Source organism: Myotis lucifugus, unplaced genomic scaffold (assembly GCF_000147115.1).
Source record: "Myotis lucifugus unplaced genomic scaffold, Myoluc2.0 scaffold_3, whole genome shotgun sequence".
In the NCBI taxonomy this organism is placed as follows: domain Eukaryota; kingdom Metazoa; phylum Chordata; class Mammalia; order Chiroptera; family Vespertilionidae; genus Myotis; species Myotis lucifugus.
In genome coordinates this window covers 30,477,298-30,496,437 of record NW_005871051.1, presented here as the reverse complement: position 1 = coordinate 30,496,437, position 19,140 = coordinate 30,477,298, and the positions used below count along the sequence as shown (strand labels likewise).

At 49.5% G+C, this 19,140-nt stretch overlaps 1 protein-coding gene across 1 annotated transcript in view; it reads left to right on the top strand.

Annotated features, from left to right (window-relative positions):
- COL6A3 (collagen type VI alpha 3 chain) overlaps window positions 1-19,140 on the top strand; it is a 74,261-nt gene that overhangs the window by 37,666 nt on the left and 17,455 nt on the right. Inside the window, exons 12-32 of the mRNA XM_023759210.1 lie at window positions 453-790; window positions 1,413-1,491; window positions 2,427-2,572; window positions 3,922-4,014; window positions 4,431-4,484; window positions 5,336-5,407; window positions 6,232-6,258; window positions 6,366-6,410; window positions 6,527-6,580; window positions 7,030-7,092; window positions 7,685-7,750; window positions 8,164-8,217; window positions 10,681-10,716; window positions 11,311-11,373; window positions 12,137-12,199; window positions 13,431-13,493; window positions 14,448-14,510; window positions 16,140-16,190; window positions 16,372-16,407; window positions 16,853-16,915; window positions 17,951-18,061. Coding sequence (XP_023614978.1) covers window positions 453-790; window positions 1,413-1,491; window positions 2,427-2,572; window positions 3,922-4,014; window positions 4,431-4,484; window positions 5,336-5,407; window positions 6,232-6,258; window positions 6,366-6,410; window positions 6,527-6,580; window positions 7,030-7,092; window positions 7,685-7,750; window positions 8,164-8,217; window positions 10,681-10,716; window positions 11,311-11,373; window positions 12,137-12,199; window positions 13,431-13,493; window positions 14,448-14,510; window positions 16,140-16,190; window positions 16,372-16,407; window positions 16,853-16,915; window positions 17,951-18,061 — 1,640 coding nt within the window. The remainder of the gene's footprint in view (window positions 1-452; window positions 791-1,412; window positions 1,492-2,426; window positions 2,573-3,921; window positions 4,015-4,430; window positions 4,485-5,335; window positions 5,408-6,231; window positions 6,259-6,365; window positions 6,411-6,526; window positions 6,581-7,029; window positions 7,093-7,684; window positions 7,751-8,163; window positions 8,218-10,680; window positions 10,717-11,310; window positions 11,374-12,136; window positions 12,200-13,430; window positions 13,494-14,447; window positions 14,511-16,139; window positions 16,191-16,371; window positions 16,408-16,852; window positions 16,916-17,950; window positions 18,062-19,140) is intronic.

Genomic DNA, 19,140 nt, shown 5'->3' with positions numbered 1-19,140 from the left:
GTCTGGGATGTTCTTTAAAGAGTGGAAGCTTGCCTTTCATGCCCTTATAAGATTTATCTTTTCTCCCTATTTTTTAATCCCCCAAATAATTCAGATGGCCCTTGTTTCTGTTTGTAGCCTTATTATATGAATTATGTGAGACCAGAGTATTTGAGTTCTCATGTTCAGGAACTTGGGAGGCATGTAAACAGCAACTCTATGTCATGCCAAAATTGATTAATATCATGAAAAGAGCAACAGATTAAAATGGCCTACTGTTCTGGTTCCTAACAGTCAGCACCGGTGTTCCCTGTGAGAGAGGCTGGTCTAATTTCTTCTCAAAGCTCATCCATAGAAGATCTCATTTTGCCCTTGAGCATGACGTCTGGCTCATGTCCTGGGGTTGTGCCTGTACCTTGAACTCACCTGTGCAGCCCCTCTCAGAGCTCATTGCCTGCTTTCTCCCTTTATAGCCTGTAATCTGGATGTGATTCTGGGGTTTGATGGTTCAAGAGATCAGAATGTCTTTGTGACTCAGAAAGGCCTTGAGTCTAAGGTGGACATCATCCTGAATAGAATCAGCCAGATGCAAAGACTCAGCTGCAGCGGCGGCCAGATGCCCACCGTGCGGGTGTCTGTGGTGGCCAACACGCCCTCGGGCCCTGTGGAGGCCTTCGACTTTGCCGAGTACCAGCCGGAGCTGTTTGAGAAGTTCCGGAACATGCGCAGCCAGCACCCCTACGTCCTCACTGCGGACACGCTGAAGGCCTACCAGAGCAAGTTCAGGCAGTCCTCGCCCGACAGTGTGAAGGTGAGCAGGGCCCATGTTCAGCTTCTTGTGCCATATTTGGACTTGCCTCGTCAGGAGGAACACCTTGTTGTCCCCTAAACACTCTTCACATTTGATGGGTTGCTCATGCCTGTATTCAACTCATGACATTCTGAAGTGTGATTTCTCCCTTGTTTTTATAATTTTACTTAAGCTCTAAAAAAATCCTCATAATCAGAAATTAAGTTTGAATAACTTTAATTTGTGATTAATTTATATTTATAGTCCTACCCATTAAATAGTTCTGTTCTCTATACATATTTCTCTCCCTGTGTGTACATACATATGTATTTATTATGTGCACATACACACACACACACACACACACGATTTCTAGAAACGACATCACATAACTAGGAGAGTGAGATAACTGTTCTTATTTTCATCGCTGCTTGTATTTTTGAATAAATCAACCACTGCAATTCCTTCACTTTCCACTTGACTAACTGCACAAGAGCAGAGAGCTACGAACATGGGGTGGTTGGCCCTCAGTTTTCTCAACTGTAAGATGAGGGGTTTGAACCGGCTAAGCTCCCTTACCAGGCTCTGTGATGCTTCGTTTTAATTTTGGCTGGAGTCTGACACCCCCACCCTTTAATTTCAGGTGGTCATTCATTTTACTGATGGGGTGGACGGAGATCTGGCTGATTTACAAAAGGCATCGGAGGAACTTCGACAAGAAGGTAGATTCTGGGGCTTTCTAAACGGGAAGTGGAGACGTGGGGGAGGCAGACGCACTGCTCTGCTGGGGAGACAGGAATTGCTTACCGAGTCCTTGGGGCGAGCTCCTCCTTGGCATCTTGGCTCTCAGTTGCCTGCCTGGGGCTATGGGAAGGGGCTACCCAGGATGCCATACGTACCACAGACTAAGTCCTGGCACGGGCCCCGCAGGTTTTCAGACTCATTCAGGTGGTGCAACATCTAGAAAGCATGGTGCTATTGCAAAAGAACATGAAGATTTGCTTCATTTAGCCACATCCCATAAACTAGGGATTAATTTTGTAGCAGTTTGCAGTTATCACAGCTCAACAAGACTACAGCATGAAGTAAACACATACTTTAATAGAAAGTAAATAACAGCATACTTTCCAAATTAGGGTGACTGGTTAAGCTGCGGTGCCTATTACCGGATGTAATATTTGTCTGTCCATGACTTTGGAATTTTGTAGCTCTGACTACCAAAAAGTAGATGTCCACACCAGGGGGTTAAGAAGGACTTACGAAGCATACATTATCATAAGAACATTCTGTGTATTGCTTGTTTTTTTTTCCCGAGCCATGGAGATAAGAACGCTCCGACCTGATTTGGGAGATGTGGTACTTTTCATTTTTTCCACATTATACCTGTGTGAGGTAGGACCAGAGTTTGAGAATTTATGCATACACTTCATGGTGTCGCTTCCTGTATTTTTATTAACCAGTTGACTTACTGACACATCTGAGACCATTGCTCTGAGGAGTTCCAAGCACTTCAGAGTGGTTGACTAGCTTGATTAAACATGGTTCAGTTACAGGGCAAATTATATACTAAAGTTTTCTTAAAAAAACAAAACACCCCAAAAGACGTTGTGGCTCTCAGGGCCCCAGCGAGCCCTTGGAAACACGCCCATCCTCGCAGGTGTCCGAGCCCTGATGTTGGTGGGCCTGGAGCGCGTGGCCAACCTGGAGCAGCTGATGCAGCTGGAGTTCGGGCGAGGGTTCACGTACAACAGGCCCCTGAGGCTCAACTTGCTGGACCTGGACTACGAGCTTGCGGAGCAGCTGGTGAGGTTTACGTCTCCACACACAGATCAGTGCAGATGCCACAGCGTTTGGCTTCTCAAGACAATGAAGTCAGGGAGATGGGAGAGGGGCTTCTGGGTGGGTGATTTAACCCATTAAATACGCTTGGGACCTGCCTTGTTGCCATAACAAGTATGAGTCCTGGAATTGGAGATACTTGGGAGCTGGAGCGGCCACGAGCTGGGCCCCGGGTGCCCAGGCGTGCGATGTTGCCGCCTTGGCATTTCCTCGGCTCCCTTTCCTGAATGTTTTCATGCCTAATTATTGAGAAGGCAAAGGGTTGAGATTGCCCGTTCCCAAACAGAAAGTGTCCTCAGAAAGCCTGCACGATGAAACAAGAATGTGCAGGAAAGGAGGATCACTTTTGGGCGGAGAAGTGCTTTGATTGCCGTCCCTTCCAATTTCCTGTGGAGCAAATGAAGGCGCCATTGGGGCTCCTCACCCTCAGGAGCTCAGCCTCTCTCAGCCGGAGATTTGGGAGTGTGGGTGGGGCCCCTGGGAGATGTGGGCTGAGTGGTTGACCCTGAGGTCCTTTGGTGGTGGCGGCAGTGGGGCGTGGGACGAATGGACTCTGCCCTCCCTCTGTCTTCTTCCCAGCACAGGAATTAGGATTTTTGAAAACTGGTGGAAGGACGTTGAGTTAGGGGATGAGTCTGGGATGTGGGAGACAGTGAAAACTAGGAAGCTCATTGTCAGAAGCACAGTTGACCACCATGGGTTTAGCAGATGGACATGGATTTTGGGTCTGCGCTTCACCATGGGAAGTCCGGGCTTGGGGTGGGAGGGGGCATCCAGGGTGTGTGATGGGCCATAGAGGCACTGGTGACCCAGAGTCGCGTGCTTGTGGCTAGAGGCAGGACTGCCTGTGTCTGCCCACACCAGACTGCCCCCAGGCCTCCTCCAGGCTGGCGCCATAGTCCACGACTCTGACCATGGTTCTGAGGAAGAGCATAAGGATCTTCATTTTGGAACCACCTTCTGACCTGACCATCTGCAATTCCTTTGTTTTGCTCCTTGGAGCTTAAAAATATACAAGTTATACTTGCCATTTGAAACTTGACTATGTATGTTAGAATCTTCTAGAAATAAGGCCCAGCCTGAGGTGACATTGTGAATAAGGTTTATTCTACTTTGGTTGTTCTTTTGTCTCCTACTAGTAACTTCCCTCCCCCATCTTGATGGTTAAGCCACTAAGCTGGTCTGTGAGTGAATGTTGTGTGGGGGTGCCTGCAACTCACCGTGGAATCCACATTAGATCTTGACCTTTAGGGCACATATATGTTTTTTTGGAGGCTTATTAAGACTTGAACTTTTTTGTTACTTTTTGGCAGGACAACATCGCTGAGAAAGCTTGCTGTGGGGTGCCCTGCAAATGCTCTGGACAAAGGGGAGACCGAGGACCCATCGGCAGCATCGGGCCAAAGGTGTGGCAGCTTTGTCCTTTACTTATACCTGAGGCTGGATTTCAGAAGTCTGTCCTGACCTTGGCTAGAGATGGGGAAGGGGAGCGGGGTGGGCTCCAGGTAATAGGACAGAAGATCCGATGAGCAGACTCACTGTGGACGGTCAGCTGGGATGCTCAGCATCTGCCTCAGTTACAGGAAATGGACAGGATTTCTGAGTAGATCAGGAGCCTTAGAGAGCCTGCTAGAAAGAATAATTTCATTGAAATAATGCATAGAGAACTGTTAAGTTCAGGGGAGCACCTAAAGCCATGCTGAATTTTAACACTACTCTACTGCAGGGAGGGAGGGCGGGGGATCAGGGAGATGCTTACATATAGAACAGACGCTCTCAAAACCCACGGATTTAACCCAGGAACCAATTTACTTTGTTTTAGGGTATTTCTGGAGAAGATGGCTACCGAGGTTATCCTGGTGACGAGGGTGGACCCGTAAGTGAAGTTGTTTTATTCTGAAATTGTTATTCACTCGTTGTCCTTTGTTGGGGTTGGATTTCAGTGTTCACAATCTGTTTGGTTATCTCACTGAGAAGACATTAACTTCTAACTTCCTCAGCATCTTTACCCAGATTTCTACATGATGGAAATAGTGTGATGCCCCAAATGCCCCAAGTGTGACAGGAGTGGCTACGGAGCGCGGGCTTCCACTTCCTCAGGGCGGGGTTAGTGCCTCAGAGGCAGAGGGCCACCGTTTCTGGCATATTCAGTGTCTGCTAAGCTCCAATACTCAAGCAGAGATGGGAATGGGTGGGAGCAGAGGACAGCAGAACCCTAATCAGGCTGTAATCGGGGTGGTGCCCTTTAGGGGAAGTCTCCCAGAGAAGGTTTGGATGGTCCATAGCCTCAGGGCCCAGTTGAGGATGTACAGAGCCTTTGGGAAACGGTACCAGGGACAGACATGGTCCGAGAGGCTTTGAGACCCTGGAAGAAGTCCCAGCCCTGGAATTAAAGGGCCCCACAGGGAGCAGGTGAGGTCATGGGGTCCCAGATCCCAGTGCCAGCGTCAGGGCTGGGAACAGCCTCATTGGAGAGCCAGGAGCCAGGGCCACACAGAGGGGCGGTAGGGCCAAGCATTTCTAGGGGCCCCAGGTCCCACCCAGAACTGGTGCGTGGCGGCCCCCTTCCTCCAGGGAGGCTGTGCACCGGGCCTGGGGGGCAGGGATGCTGGGGTCCCTCGGCTCAGGCAGCTTCCTGGCAGCAAATCTTCTTTGAAGGCAGAGCTTTCACTGAGCTGTGGACCCAGTGGAGACATGATGACCATAAACCTTTGTCTCCCCTGACAGGGTGAACGTGGTCCTCCTGGTGTGAATGGCACTCAAGGTTTTCAGGGCTGCCCCGGCCAGAGAGGAATAAAGGTACAGTGTGTGTGTGTGTGTGTGTGTGTGTGTGTGTGTGTGTGTGGCGGGGGCGGGGGGTGCGTGTGGGACCATAGCATCAGCCCATCTGGGGAGGGGAGGGTCAGCAGCAGGTCCAGAGTGAGGAACAGTTTCTCCATTGGACAGTTTCTCCAAGTGCCTGGGGGAGGATGGGGCTTGGGTCTCTCTGCTCTCAGCATCCAGCCACTGGGGCCTCTCCTGGGAAGGCAGCCCGCAGTCTGGTGGGTTCAGAGCGCAGGCTGCACTGGGAAGGGAGCCTGGGAATGCAGAAATAGTTTCCTATGGAAACAGGCAGCCGCCAGAAAACCATCACGAGGACAGACAGGACGTGGGCCAGGGCGAGGAGAAGGCCAGTGCCCATGGCTTCAGCCCCGGGACCCCGGGAGGAGCCAAGGAGATAGGGCAGCAAAAGAAAGGGAGAGACCACTGCACTCACCGGTCTTTTGCATGAAATACTTGGATTCAAGGGCTGATGAACTTTCTCCTCCATTTGCTGAAGTTTGAGAGCAGGTGGTGAAGGGAAGGTTACCAGACTGCAAAGTCACAGAGGGGCCTTGGGGCCCAGTCCCTGGCTCTCAGGGACCACCCTCCTGGCCAAGGAGCCAAACCACCCAGTGCCCAGGTCCAGGAAAATTAGCTTTATGACCTCCATGCGATGGTGAGAAGACAACCCAAACAAATAAATCTCCAATATTGAATTTTCAGCCAAGATGGCCTTCACTGGGGTTGGGGCAGCGCTATCCTGTGGCTCAGGGACCAGCCTCCAAAAGGAGCTAATGTGTCCTCTTTCCCTTTCTTTCCAGGGCTCTCGAGGATTCCCAGGAGAGAAGGTACTCGGCTTGTTTTCCTTTTTCTATTGAAAACTTTCCCAGCATTTCTCATTTCTTCTTTGTCTGAAGGCCATCTACACTCACCTGTGTGTCTTGTCCCCTCGCAGGGTGAATTGGGGGAAATCGGCCTGGATGGTCTTGACGGGGAAGATGTAAGTGACTTTGTGCTCTAAGTCCTAGCAGCTTTGGTCCTGAAGATTCTAGGGACTGTACTCAGCCTCTGGGAGCCGCTGTGCCAGGAATGACGTGTTGTCGTTGTCTTTGGCAGGGAGACAAAGGCGTGCCTGGTTCTTCCGGAGAGAAAGGGAATCCCGGGAGAAGGGTAGGTGCATTTCCACTGCTGCTGGGATGGAGGAACTATCAACATGTCACCGAGGGACTAGGTCTCTCACTGATGTATGTTAAGACCGCTTCCTCCGAGACCTCCCCTGACCTCCTCTGGGGCTGCATCCTTGGCATCCCTATGTCCCTGGCAGCTGTGACAGATTACATTATATTGTCTTGTTTGGAGACTGTCTCACAGGGCAGGGACTGAGTTTGTTTTGTTGTAAATAAATCCCAGTGTCTGCACAGAGGGGTTCCCTAATAAATATTTGTGGATTACCTGCACAAATCGTAAATATTTGGAAGTCATTTTACCTTCATGGCCAATGAGAAAATGCTTGACATTGGCCTATTTAAGACTTGTGAGTCGAAGAATGGGATTTTAAGGATGAGACAAAAATGTGTAATTCTATTTAATGGTTAGGCTCCACATGTGTTTTTTGTTAGGGTGACAAAGGACCTAAAGGGGACAGAGGAGAACGAGGAGACGCTGGAATTCGAGGGGACCCGGTAAGAATTCCTCATGGACAATTTGAGACCTGAGTCTGGGGAAGAGGGCTGTGGGAACAGAGGGCTGAAAGGGGGAATTTTACTTTTGATGCTGCTTTCAAACTTGTTGATAAAAGATGTGGTTTGTCCTTTCCCCTCCCTTTCGGGTTGCTGGGGACGTGTTTGCTGTGTGGCTGTGGAGATAAGTGTTTGCAAGGCCTGTCCTGGGAAGACATGAGGATTTCCCTAAAATGTGGTCTCAGGACTCTTTAATCCAGCTGGACCGGGTGGTCAGGAAAAATATGAGTGAGGACATGAATACAAGCTCTGTACCAGTCCCAGTGGACAGATCCCATTCAGACAGCATCCATCCCACCCTCCCTGGCCCTGACTGTGGGTCGGCCAATCATTCTTAGCCCCAGGGAGGACGGTGCCCCGGGCTTCTTGCCTTGTCCTGTCTAGGAGGACAGAAGCCTGGCTCAGGGATGGTCATTTGCTTGCACTTATAGAATCAAAGACGAGAAAAGCTACAAACACCTTTCTTTTCCTAAAGCAAACTTAGGGTGTCTTTTCCTGCCCACGAGGCTCATTTTCCAACCTGTGTTGTTTTCAGGGTGACTCAGGACGGGACAGCCAGCAGAGAGGACCCAAAGGAGAAACCGGAGACATTGGGCCCATGGTATGATGCTCCACGTTCCTCGACTCCCTGTGCTGAGGGCCAAGACACAAAACCCACACGGGCCCGTCCCCAGCCTAGAGGCCATGGAAGTGGCCTTTCAGGCTGTAGACCTAAGAGGTCGGGAGCAGAGGGTCCTCGAAGCCCATGTGTGTCCCCGTGAAGGAAGTCTCTGCCGGGGAATGGAGCAACCCTTCCAAGAGGCCTTCCAACCCCCCAGATGTTCACAGAAAGTGCTTGTCAAGCCAGAGGCTTGTGTTGTGGGAATGCGCCTGAGCATAATGCACCCACAAAGTTACTTGGGTGACCCCCTCTGTGTATCAGTCCCATCTCCCGTGGTGTCTTGGGCAGTATTGCCGCATTAGACGCTCTTCTCTGCAGAGGAGAATCTCACGCCGTTTTCTCTCCCACACCAGGGCCTCCCTGGGAGAGACGGTGTGCCTGGAAGGCCTGGCGATCCCGGCAAGGACGTGAGTGTCTCTGAGGGCTGTGGGCTCCCTGATATTAGGGTGCCACCTAGATCCTAAACCCCCAAACCCTGCCTGGGGCAGAGCTACTCAGCTACTTCTTATTAAGAAATTTCTGAAACTATTGTCACCCAAGTCGTGCTGCTTAGAGAAATCTCTCATTCTTATCTTTTGTTCTATTCTCCGTCTCTTCTCCCTCCCCCAGACCTGCTTCCTTCCCATCCCAGAAAACACACTGAACAGACGCTTTAAAAATATTATCTTTACTGCTGTAGGAAATTTGGCCAGGTTTTATCCCACTAAATATTTAAAAGATCCAAATGAAGCATGAATCTGGGACAAGTGAGGGAATGAGGGCAGGAAGGCTGACGGAGTCATATGCTTGTTGGTTTTATAACTGTTTGTGTGTGATGGTTTGTGTGTGTGTTTGTGTGTGTGTGTTCTGCTGGAACCCAAGCAATGAAACTAGACTCTGTTTTCTAGAGAATTGCATCTCACAGTGGCTTTTAGAAATACATATATTTTATTGATTTCAGAGAGGAAGGGAGAGGGAGAAATAGAAACGTCAATAATGAGAGAGAATCATTGATCAGCTGCTTCCTGCACGCACCACATTGGGGAGGGAGCCTGAAAACTGGGCATGTGCCTGATTGGGAATTGAACTGTGTGACCTCCTGGTTCGTAGGTCGATGCTCAACCACTGAACCACACTGGCCAGGCTCTCAGTGGCTTCTTAAGACACATCAGAAATGTGAGCTGCAGTAGCTCACTGCATGCCTAATCTTTGTTCTTGTTGACGAGTTCATACCTAAAGCCAAAGGGACACAAAGTAGTTGGAAACTTGTAGGGCCCAGGGGTACTCAGAGCTTGAGGTGGGAGAAGATGGTCCCTATATGCGGAAGAGTGTTTGGAATTTGTAATCCTCAGGGGCCAGTTCAGGATGCAATGTCTCTGCTCAGAGATTGGCTGGGGCTGTGCAGCCGGTTCCCAGTGGTAGCGATGTTTTAAGGGCTGAGCTGTGGGACGGTTGGAGAGAGCATGTGACATGAGGGCTTTCAGAAGAAATGACTCTCATCCATAGTCAGATGACATGCTATGGGCATAATTTCGCTTTTAAAATTCAGAAGAAGACTTAATATTTGAAAATGCTCTCTTAATAGTTCTGAGTATTATTTTTGAATAATGCTGCTGAGCTATATAATGAAAAAGCAACGAGAAGCTACCTAATTGTTACAATGTGCCATGCACCTGTTGGTGAGCAGGGCCAAATCTGGTTTTCGTGACAGACAGTCATGCATGCAATTCCTTTTCATTCTGTGCACAGGTGGACACTTGGGTTTGGATTCGATATAGTTGAGGGCTCTTGTGGACTCAGTTGCCTCCTTGGCAGCAGGGTGAGGCCTGGAAGTGTGGCCTCCTCCTTCCCTGGGACTTCACTGTGTCGGGCCCAGGTCCAGACAAAGCGCATCCTTCTGTGGGGCTACCTCGCTCCTCACACCGCCCCTCAGGGCTTCTACAGGCTGCCTCTGGCCTGAGCAATGAGTCATTGAGCACTGGTGGCCTTCAGACCCTTTGGGAGGGGCCAGCCAGATTGCTACCCTGGAGGATTGACCTGGCCCCACCCCTCCCCGACTTGTCCATATGTTGTCCATGGAAGGAGGCCCAAGTCTTCCATCAAAGAAGCTGCCACAACAATGAATAATAGCAAAAACGGTTGTCCCAGAAGATCCCAGGCTGGTCTGTTGGGAGTGGAGACTGGTCTTTGGGTGATGCAGCAATCGGTCAAGCCCAGTAACCGCTGGTTGTTACAGTCTCCAGAACACAACTCCTCACCTTGCAAAGTTTTATCCAGGACGTTCCCATGTTCCCATCCCAAACCTCCCCACCACAGAGGAAGTAATCACTATGGGGGAATTAGCAGATTACTTACTCAGCGAGCCCACATTTATTTGGACTGAGGGTCACCCCTGGAGCATAGAGGCAGATGTTGCCAAGACATGAGCCCAAACTAAGCACCCCTGGGCTCGCAGGTTCACGCATGTGCCCTTGGCTGCTCACCTACCAGAGGATCTGTTATACTTGGCCAGCAGGGCGTGGAGAGTCTGGGACTCCCTTCCATGATAATTAACGTATTATGATGACTTCTCCCGACAGTCAGAAAAAATGGTAGAAAAATAGACAGCTTGACATTCCCCTTTCACATTCCTTATTTGAAATTGGCTGGGACTATGCAGCCAGGAGTCATTATTTTGCTTGGCAGGTCTGAAGTAATTCTCAAAACTTCCACTTGGGTGACTAACAGGGCAGCGTGGAGGCAAAGCTTGACTGAGATGAGGCAGGAAGGAGTTTCCTTGGGGCTGACAGGGCCTGGCACACAGTGGGTGGCAGGTGAATGTGTGGGTTAAGTCGGGCGAAGTCTGGGCTTGGTCCCGTCTCCCCTAACGGTGTGTGTGACGTCTCCTGCAGGGCGGCTATGGCCGAAGGGGACCGGCAGGAGCTAAGGTAAGCCTCGGAGCTGGCGCCTCTTCTCCGTCAGCGCAATGTAACTCACCATGTGCTCTAATGGGCTGTCCTCCTGTCCACCTCCCACCCACGAGCTAAAGCTTCCTCTCTCCTTCGCCATCAAGGCTTGTAGCTCAATCAGCAGCTACACCTTTTCCTAGCTCCTTAAATTTGGCCTCTTCTAATGAACTTGTGACAATGATTGACAGTGGGGGCAGGGTTGGGGGGGGGATGAAGGGAAAAAGACAGATGGAGGAAGCAGTTCCTGGGCATCTCGTTCACAACATGCCCACTTATTCAGTCATTAGCAGTCACAATGTCTCTGTGTCTTAGTCTTCTCACCTGTGCTATATGCAAAGCATCCTTATTTCCCAAAGCCATCCTGCAGAGAAGGTGAGGCAAGAGTAAGAATAGTTGTGACAGAGCAGAGTGACAGCTGCCTCCATGTGGTGATTGTGTCAGTGGCTTTGAAGTCGCTCGTAGAGTTGGGATTATGGCCCTGTTCCCTCACCCAGATGGGACTTTGGAACAGAGAGCTGACATTGGTATAAACTATCCTAATCCCACCCTGCAACTTCTCTTTCTTCTTTCAAGGGCAACAGGGGTGGTCCAGGCCAGCCGGGCTCTGCAGGAGAGCAGGGGACCAGAGGTGCACAGGTTGGTACCCAGGGAGATTGCACGCCCTTTGCTATTTCCCCAGATGCTCTTGTATTTTTTAAAAAATCGAGGTGACAATTTTACAAAATTGAACACAAAATTCATCATTTACAGTGAACAATTCAGGGGGGTTTAGTACATTCACAATGTTGTACAAGCATCACCTCCGGTCTAGTATCAAAGCATTTTCATCACCCCCAAAGGAGACCCTCATAGTACCTGTTATGTAGTCACCCCTCGTCTTCCCTCATCTCCCCATCCCCAGCTCCTGGTGGCACAAGTTTCTTTTCTGTCTCTATGGATTTGCCTATTCTTGAATCTCATGTACATGGAATCAGTTAATAGGTGGCCTTTTGTGTCCAGCTTCTCTCACTGAGCATTATGTTTTTTAGGTTCTCCATGTTATAGAATGTGACAGGGCTTTACTCCTTTTCATGGCTGAGTAATATTCCACTGCATGGATAGACCACAGCTTACTTCTCTGTTCATTGGTTGATAGACATGGGTAGTTTCCACCTTTTGGAGACTGAATATTGCTGCCGTGAACATCGTGTACACATTTGTGTTTTTTAAAACTAGCTTCCCCATTCCTGTTCTGGGCTGGGGCTGCTGCTCCTACAGTGGAGATAAAGTGTGATCTCTGGGGGCCTCGTTGGCAGTGGGAGTGAGGCTCCGGGCTCTGTGGAAAGTGCAGAGGTCATCTGAGCTTCCTCCTGGAGTGTCTCCTCAACACAGCACTGACCTTGGCCTTTTCCTCTTTCAGGGTCCAGCTGGTCCCACCGGCCCTCCAGGCCTGATGGGAGAACAAGGCATTCCTGGCCCTCGGGTAAGTGCATCTCAGCTCACCCCTCTGTGTGGCTAAGCGGACTGCACAGGGCCTGAGCAGGCTGCAGTTGTGTGTGGGGTATTGCTGAGGACAGACCTTCCTTTTGTCTGACTCTTTGGTGACACTGACCCTGGGTTGACCTCAGTCCTCACAGCCAGTGTATGTGAGGAAGGAAGAAACCTGTTTCCTTGGTGCCCCAGCGGCATCTAGGCCCCAATGCTGCTCCTTCCCAACATGGGCCAGCTGGGGTCAGCGAGGCAGGATGTGCCTGTCCCCGAGGTCTCAGCGTGAAACTGCATCAATGTAACCCAATCCACCGAAATGCTCAGATTATGACAAATGGTTTCATAATTGCCCCTGGAGATTGGCTCTGAGGTTCGCTCTTTTGTGGATGGAATTCTCCATCCTCCAGTTCAGCACAGAAGATGTTCCTTAAATCTGCCGTGACTGCAGAATTCAACATCTCAGCTGTTAGTGATGATGGGCGGACATGTAGCTACAGCCGAGCTGGGACCAGGTGTCCTACACACCTGCTGTCCCTGGTGTGCGACAGGATACTGTGGGAGCCACCCTACCATTTGTTACAGAAAAGAGCAGTGACTGAAACCTGGCAACGAACCGCCTGTTGCTCCCTAAGGGCACAGACATGCTTTGCCGTGGAAGCAGGAACTCGGCGAGAGCCGTTGTGTACTTAGTCCTCCCAACTTCGAAACCTGATATTTACCTATTTTTAAAGCTGTTAGTTTTTTGCCAATATTTGTTTTAGCTCTTATTAATCAAGAATCTGAGATGGAATATGGATGAGGCAGAGCTCTTGCAATAATTACTGATAACCGAGAGCTGGTTTCTGCCATATTCGTGGGGTCATTCCTGTGCTCACTGGGCTGTGCCACATGCAGGACACTGATTTATTCCTTCACTCAACGGATAAGTGTGCACAGGTCTCCACAGGCAGAAGGACAAAAGCCACATAAAATCTGGGTGCTTGTCCTCCATTCAGGGACATGGGATATGAATGTATGTGGAAAACTGCACCGTTGTGCAAACTGGCCTCGGGTCACACTAACACTGTGAGTCGCACAAGCCATGTGTGTTTGCAGTTGTGTCTCCAGCACCGTGGGTGGCACTAAGTACTGGGGCTCTGACCCCCGGGGACTGGGGGAGAGGCGGGATTCAGACCCTTAGGCTTGGAAGGCGAATTTTCACTGACACTCCTCTTCTCCCACTGCAGGGGAGCGGAGGGACCGCAGGCCCTCCGGGAGAACGTGGCAGAACCGGGCCCCTGGGAAGAAAGGTTTGTCTGGACAAAGTTGGAGCTGGTTTCTGGAGGTCAGGCCCAGCCAGCCCCCCAGGCAGCCTCTCCCTCATTTGCCAGCCTGTCTACCTGCTTCATTTGCACATCCCTTCGCCTCCGCTCTGGTCTTTCCCACCCAGCCTCCCTGTTGAGAGACGCTTGACCACCAGGGAACACATGGCTCATGCTCAGTAGGTTGGCTTTCTAGTAGCCGGGACTTGCCAACAGCTGTAGTTGTCTGATCTGTTCCTGCCATGAACTGTGGCCACAGTTCAGCATCTCGGGGCAATCAAAACGGGTGTGTGTGTGTGTGGGGGGGGGCACATAGCACAGCACCAGACTTGCTGAACACACTTTGTTTGAATATTAGTGGTCCACACAGCTGCTCTGCTGACCACGTTGAGCTGATCTAAGAGCCCTGACTATCTGAGAACCTGCTTTCTACAAACGTTGAGAAAAACCACAATTTAACATAACCAGTCTGAAAGGGCAGCATTTTCTCAGTGAAAGAAATGTGTCCCTGCGAGTCCAGAATTTTTATTTTCTGCCTCTTGTTGGTGTTGGGTTTCCCTGGGTCGTCTTCTTCTTCTTCTTCTTCTTCTTCTTCTTCTTCTTCTTCTCCTCCTCCTCCTCCTCCTCCTCCTCCTCCTCCTCCTCCTCCTCCCCCTCCTCCTCCTCCTCCTTCTCCTCCTCCTCCTCCTCTTCCTCTCGCTCTCGCTCTCTCTCTCTCTATCAGCATGTCCCCATGCCATGTTTATGAAAAGGCCACACACCTGCCTCCCCGATTCTTCTCCAGGAGTCGACACATGAACTTTGCCACTGAAGAGATCATTTTTATCAAAATTCAAAAGTTGAAGTTGGCAGTGGCATCACCTAGAACGATAGATAGGGCTGGACTCTCATTTCAAATGGGCCTGGGCCCTCAGGTGTCTCAGCTTTCTCTCTTGTGTGCAGGGCGAGCCCGGAGATCCAGGACCAAAGGGAGGAATCGGGAACCGGGGGCCCCGTGGGGAGACGGTAAGATCAATATACGCTGTTGTCGCTAACTCTTTGCTGAAACGCCCAGGAAGCGGGAGGTGGGGCTTGTGCCAGGCTAGCCTTTGCCAATGCAAATTAGTTTCTTTCCAAACAGAGGTAACTCAGAAGTTGCTTCTCCTGTCATTGGGGATGTGATTGAAAATAGTGAAACCTGCTGCTTATAACCAGCAAATAAATGTCAAATAAGGTTTGACCGCCTTCATCTTCGGGCTTATGAGCTTTGTGAACACTTCCACATGGAGCTTTTCTGCAAAGAAATACATGTCCTTGGGTTCAAATGGAATTGGGTTTGATAAGGTCTTAAGCCAGCTTGAAACAGTTCCCTTTGAATGAGACATGCCAGGAATAGAAATCGCTACCTTGATAACGCATTTAAAAATTGTTATTTAAAATGATCTTGTAGGATATATTTCTATGCAAGAAAAAGAAATCTGCAGAATGTTGGTAATTTTTCTAAAATAAGCCAGTATACATAAAAACTAGAGGAACTGACCAGGTTGATCTGTCTTATCATCCTAAAGCTTTAAAATATTTTCCTTGTGAATGTAACTTCTCTACAGCAAACTGAAGTTTAAAAAAATCCATTTCCGTTATTCTTAGTTTCAGAAGCAGAGGGAAAAAAGTCAAACTTAAAATCCATTCAAACTATCAAAGAAAATCTCTTTCTGATTCTGTTTCTATAAATTTGAGGGCAATGGCTCTTTCACTGTTGATGTCCATTTGAAACTGTAAATTAAGTAGCATGTTCCACGCATGTTTTAGAGATATTGATGCATGTTTCACATAACGTCTGATTGAAGTAATTGTGTGCAGTTCTAAAAGCCGCTATGAGAAGGTGACAGGGACAGATGTGAGAGTCCGGGAGGAGGTGTCGGAAAAAAGATAGTCTAGTGCCGTGGTCGGCAAACCACGGCTTGTGAGCCACATGCCCCTTGAGTGTAGCTCTTCCACAAAATAGCACGTGTGGGCGCGCACGTACAGTGCGATTGAAACTTCGTGGCCCATGCGCAGAAGTTGGCATTTTGTGGAAGAGCCGGTATTTTGTGGAAGAGCCACACTGAAGGGGCCAAAGAGCCGCATGTGTCTCATGAGCCGCGGTTTGCCGAGCCGCAGTTTGCCGACCACTGGTCTAGTGGGATGATCTATGCAGGGGAGGGACACAGGGTGGGGGGAAAAGGTCTGAGCACAGACCACTCAGGAGGGTAGGGGAGAGTGAGTCCCGTGTTTTTGCTTTGAAGTTGAATTAAAGATTCATAGACACACAGAGTCAAGGTGACCTTCAAGAGTCCTTTTAACTCTAAGATTCCCAGGTTCAATGAGTCTTTGATTCCACCTGCAAGCAGTATCTTTACCAACAGCCATAGTGGATCTGTAAGTAGGTGGGCCCACCAGTACCATTTGCCACAGGAGTGCTTTAAGCCCACCCTCTTACAGACATGGTCTTGTTCACACCTGGAAGATGGTGTAGGAACAGGAACAATGCCTTAAGCTATACCTCGATCTGGGAACATTTCAGGGACTCAAGGACCCTGCTCAGGGCTTTAGACAGAGGTGGGTATGGCGTGCCCAACATGGTGACCTGCAGTAATGCTGTCTTTCCACAATTAGGGAGATGATGGCCGAGATGGGATTGGCAGTGAAGGACGCAAAGGCAAAAAGGTATATACGTCTGGCATATTGTATTTGTACAGAACCCTTTCTCAAAATTTTATTGTGATATAGTGAATTTTTTCTCTTGATGACTCTATAAATATATGTATTTTTTTCTGCTCAAGGATAATTTATTTTAGATAAATTTAAATTGAGACCAAATATTGAGTTATTTATTTATCTTTTATAGGGAGAAAGAGGATTTCCTGGATACCCAGGTCCAAAGGTAAATATTCCCCTGGTGGTAACACATCGCCACTGTTTTAGTATGAATCTAGTGTGTCCATGGGCTGCAAAGCAGAATATCTTGGTTCTAGTCTTGGGTCAGCTACTTATGGACTGAGTGACCTTGGGAAGGCCCACTCTCTAAGTCCCTCATCTGTCCAATGGAGATGACAGTATGCACTTGTCCTGGTACTTCTGAGGATTAAATGAAAATGCAATAAAATACTTTGTAGACCTTAAAATGATGTATCTTCATGATGTTATTACTACTGATTCAACAAGCTAAGGCTAAACCTGCAAGACACACATGTACTAGTAACCCAGTGGGAAAGTAACCAAAGTCAGCCATTTGGCTGCTCCGGGAAGTGTCGTCCAGATGCCCCAGGAACCCTCGGCTCCACCTTCCATTCTAGAGCTAATGTACCGCCTCCTGGCTCTCTTCTCAGGGTACCCCCGGTGACCCAGGAACAGGGGGATCACCAGGACCCAAAGGCATCAGAGGTCGAAGGGTAAGTTTGCCTGGACCGTGGCTGCCATAGGAATGAGAACGTGTGGGAGGCTGGCCCAACCCTGACGCCTCCACCACTTCTGTGAAAGTTCTCCTTTGTCACCTGCAACCTGGCCAGTGATAGCATGGGGTGGGAGCAAAGGAATTCTAAGCTGAAGGCCCATGTTTTCAGGACCACCTGTGGCTATGGCTGTGTTTTCCCCCTTCTGGGGAGACCCCGAGAGCCCCTTCCTGTAACACATTTCAAGGGTCACAAGTCCATGGTCCTCTCCCTGCATGGCACCAGGGGGACTCAGGTGTCAAAACGAGTAATGTCAGAGTCCATGTGACCATATTTGGTCTTGCCCACCAGATGGTGAAGCAACAGGGTATCATGGGGTGCGTGCTGTGTTTATGCGGGTCCCGGGCTCAGAGGCAAGCCAGGCTAGGACCCTGTGCTCCCGCCTCCCATCATGGTAGAACTCCTCTTCCTTAAGCTGCATTTGGTTCTGCATCCCTCTCTTCAGGGGACATTTACTCACCCCCTTAAAATTGCACTGAGTCTTAAATGAACAAATTGTGGTCTAGATACAGGTAAAAGTTTCTAACAGTTATTTTTAGCCTAAAATATAATTAAACTCACCGTAATTGTCCTGTTCATTTGCTCAGTGAAGACAGTCAAATTAGATCAGTTACTGCTTAAATGAAGGTGGGGTTTGTAAACATTAAATTGGTTGTGTACGCCAACAGTGACCTAATTAATTATCAGTTACTGATTTCTTGTGCATTCCTGGGCAGTCTCATTCATGGTTCTTAGGGAAGCATCTGCCTTCCCTAACCTCCCAGAGTGCACAGTTGTTGGAGATGCACATCAGTTTTGTGAGAGTCTCTTGTCCTTACATTTGAATCTTGGAGACACGGGAATCCTGAAAATGAGAGCTTCCCTGTGGTGATGGGGGGCGTCGGGTTAGATCATCTTCACCCGCCTTTCCAATGGTGGGAGCTGCGAATTTCCTTCCTTTGCCACAGCTGAACGGTGCTTTTCTGCCCCCTGCAGGGAAATTCAGGGCCTCCAGGGACAGTGGGACAGAAGGGAGACCCTGGCTACCCGGGACCATCTGTAAGTACCTGCCGGTTCCCATTAAGCTGCCCGTGGGGTGGATGCCTTGTGTGTGGTCCCTGAAAACTTTCCACTACCTCCTTCTCACAAAGACGATGTGCTGCATCTTTGTTGTTATTGTTGTTTCCTTTTAACCACGTCCCTTCTGACACCACAATGAGGAAAAGAGCTCTTAAGCACGTGGCACTCTGCAGTCCAGGGCACACTGCGGTTTGCCTCTACGATTCCCTGGTGTAGTTTCCTTGTCTGAGGCTTGTGTAGGGAACAAAAGAAAGAGAACACACCATTTTAGCTCTTGATTGCACCTTGTGGGAGGACATAATTATGTCAGACCTTGGTTTAGGGGAATACTTCCTTTGGTCTGTAAAACCCCCAAGCGAGCTACCGATTCAACGGTTGGAACCCGTTTGTCACCTGGCCGCCTGGAGCCAGGAGGTGTCCCTCTGTGGCCCCTCCATAAAATCTCTTCATTACCAATCTCCTCGTTTCCTTCCTTGAATCCCCCCTCTCCTGCCTCCTTACATTGACATTGATGAAGTTCAAAGAAGAATGAACCAATAACTCAGGAATGGAAAGTCACTCCTAGAAAAAGGTTAAGGGATTACCCTGGGTGAACCCGGGAGAAGAAGGTTGGGTTGGGTGTTCAGTGAGTAAAGCATTGAATGGGAGATCAATATGCCAGTTACTGTGGGGACGAGCCGGCAGGAACAGCCTCTTGGAGAGATGCCCAAGTGGCCCACGAGGCAACTGCTTGGCCATCAGGGGGACACATGTGGACACGAGGGCAGCAGAGGGTCCCTGCCTGAGTGGAATCAGCAAGTGCTTTAGACCTGGAGTGATGGGCAGGTAGGAGGCTCCCCGCTGTCCTCCTGTGGACAGGGTGGACTGGGCTAGCAGGTGGAAGGAAGGCCTTCTCTCAGAGAGATGGTGTTGGACTCAAGCTCAAATGTGTTGTTTATGTGAATTTGTGGAGCTACTCCCTTCACCAGGGGGACACTCTTTGTCCTCCTAGTCTTCTCCCCTTTGTCCTTTGAGCCGTCAAGTCTAGTGTACAAGGGAGTCTGAGAAGAGCCAGGTCCCACCTCTGCTTCCTCTGTCATGTTTCTGTGAATCGAAGACTGTTCCCT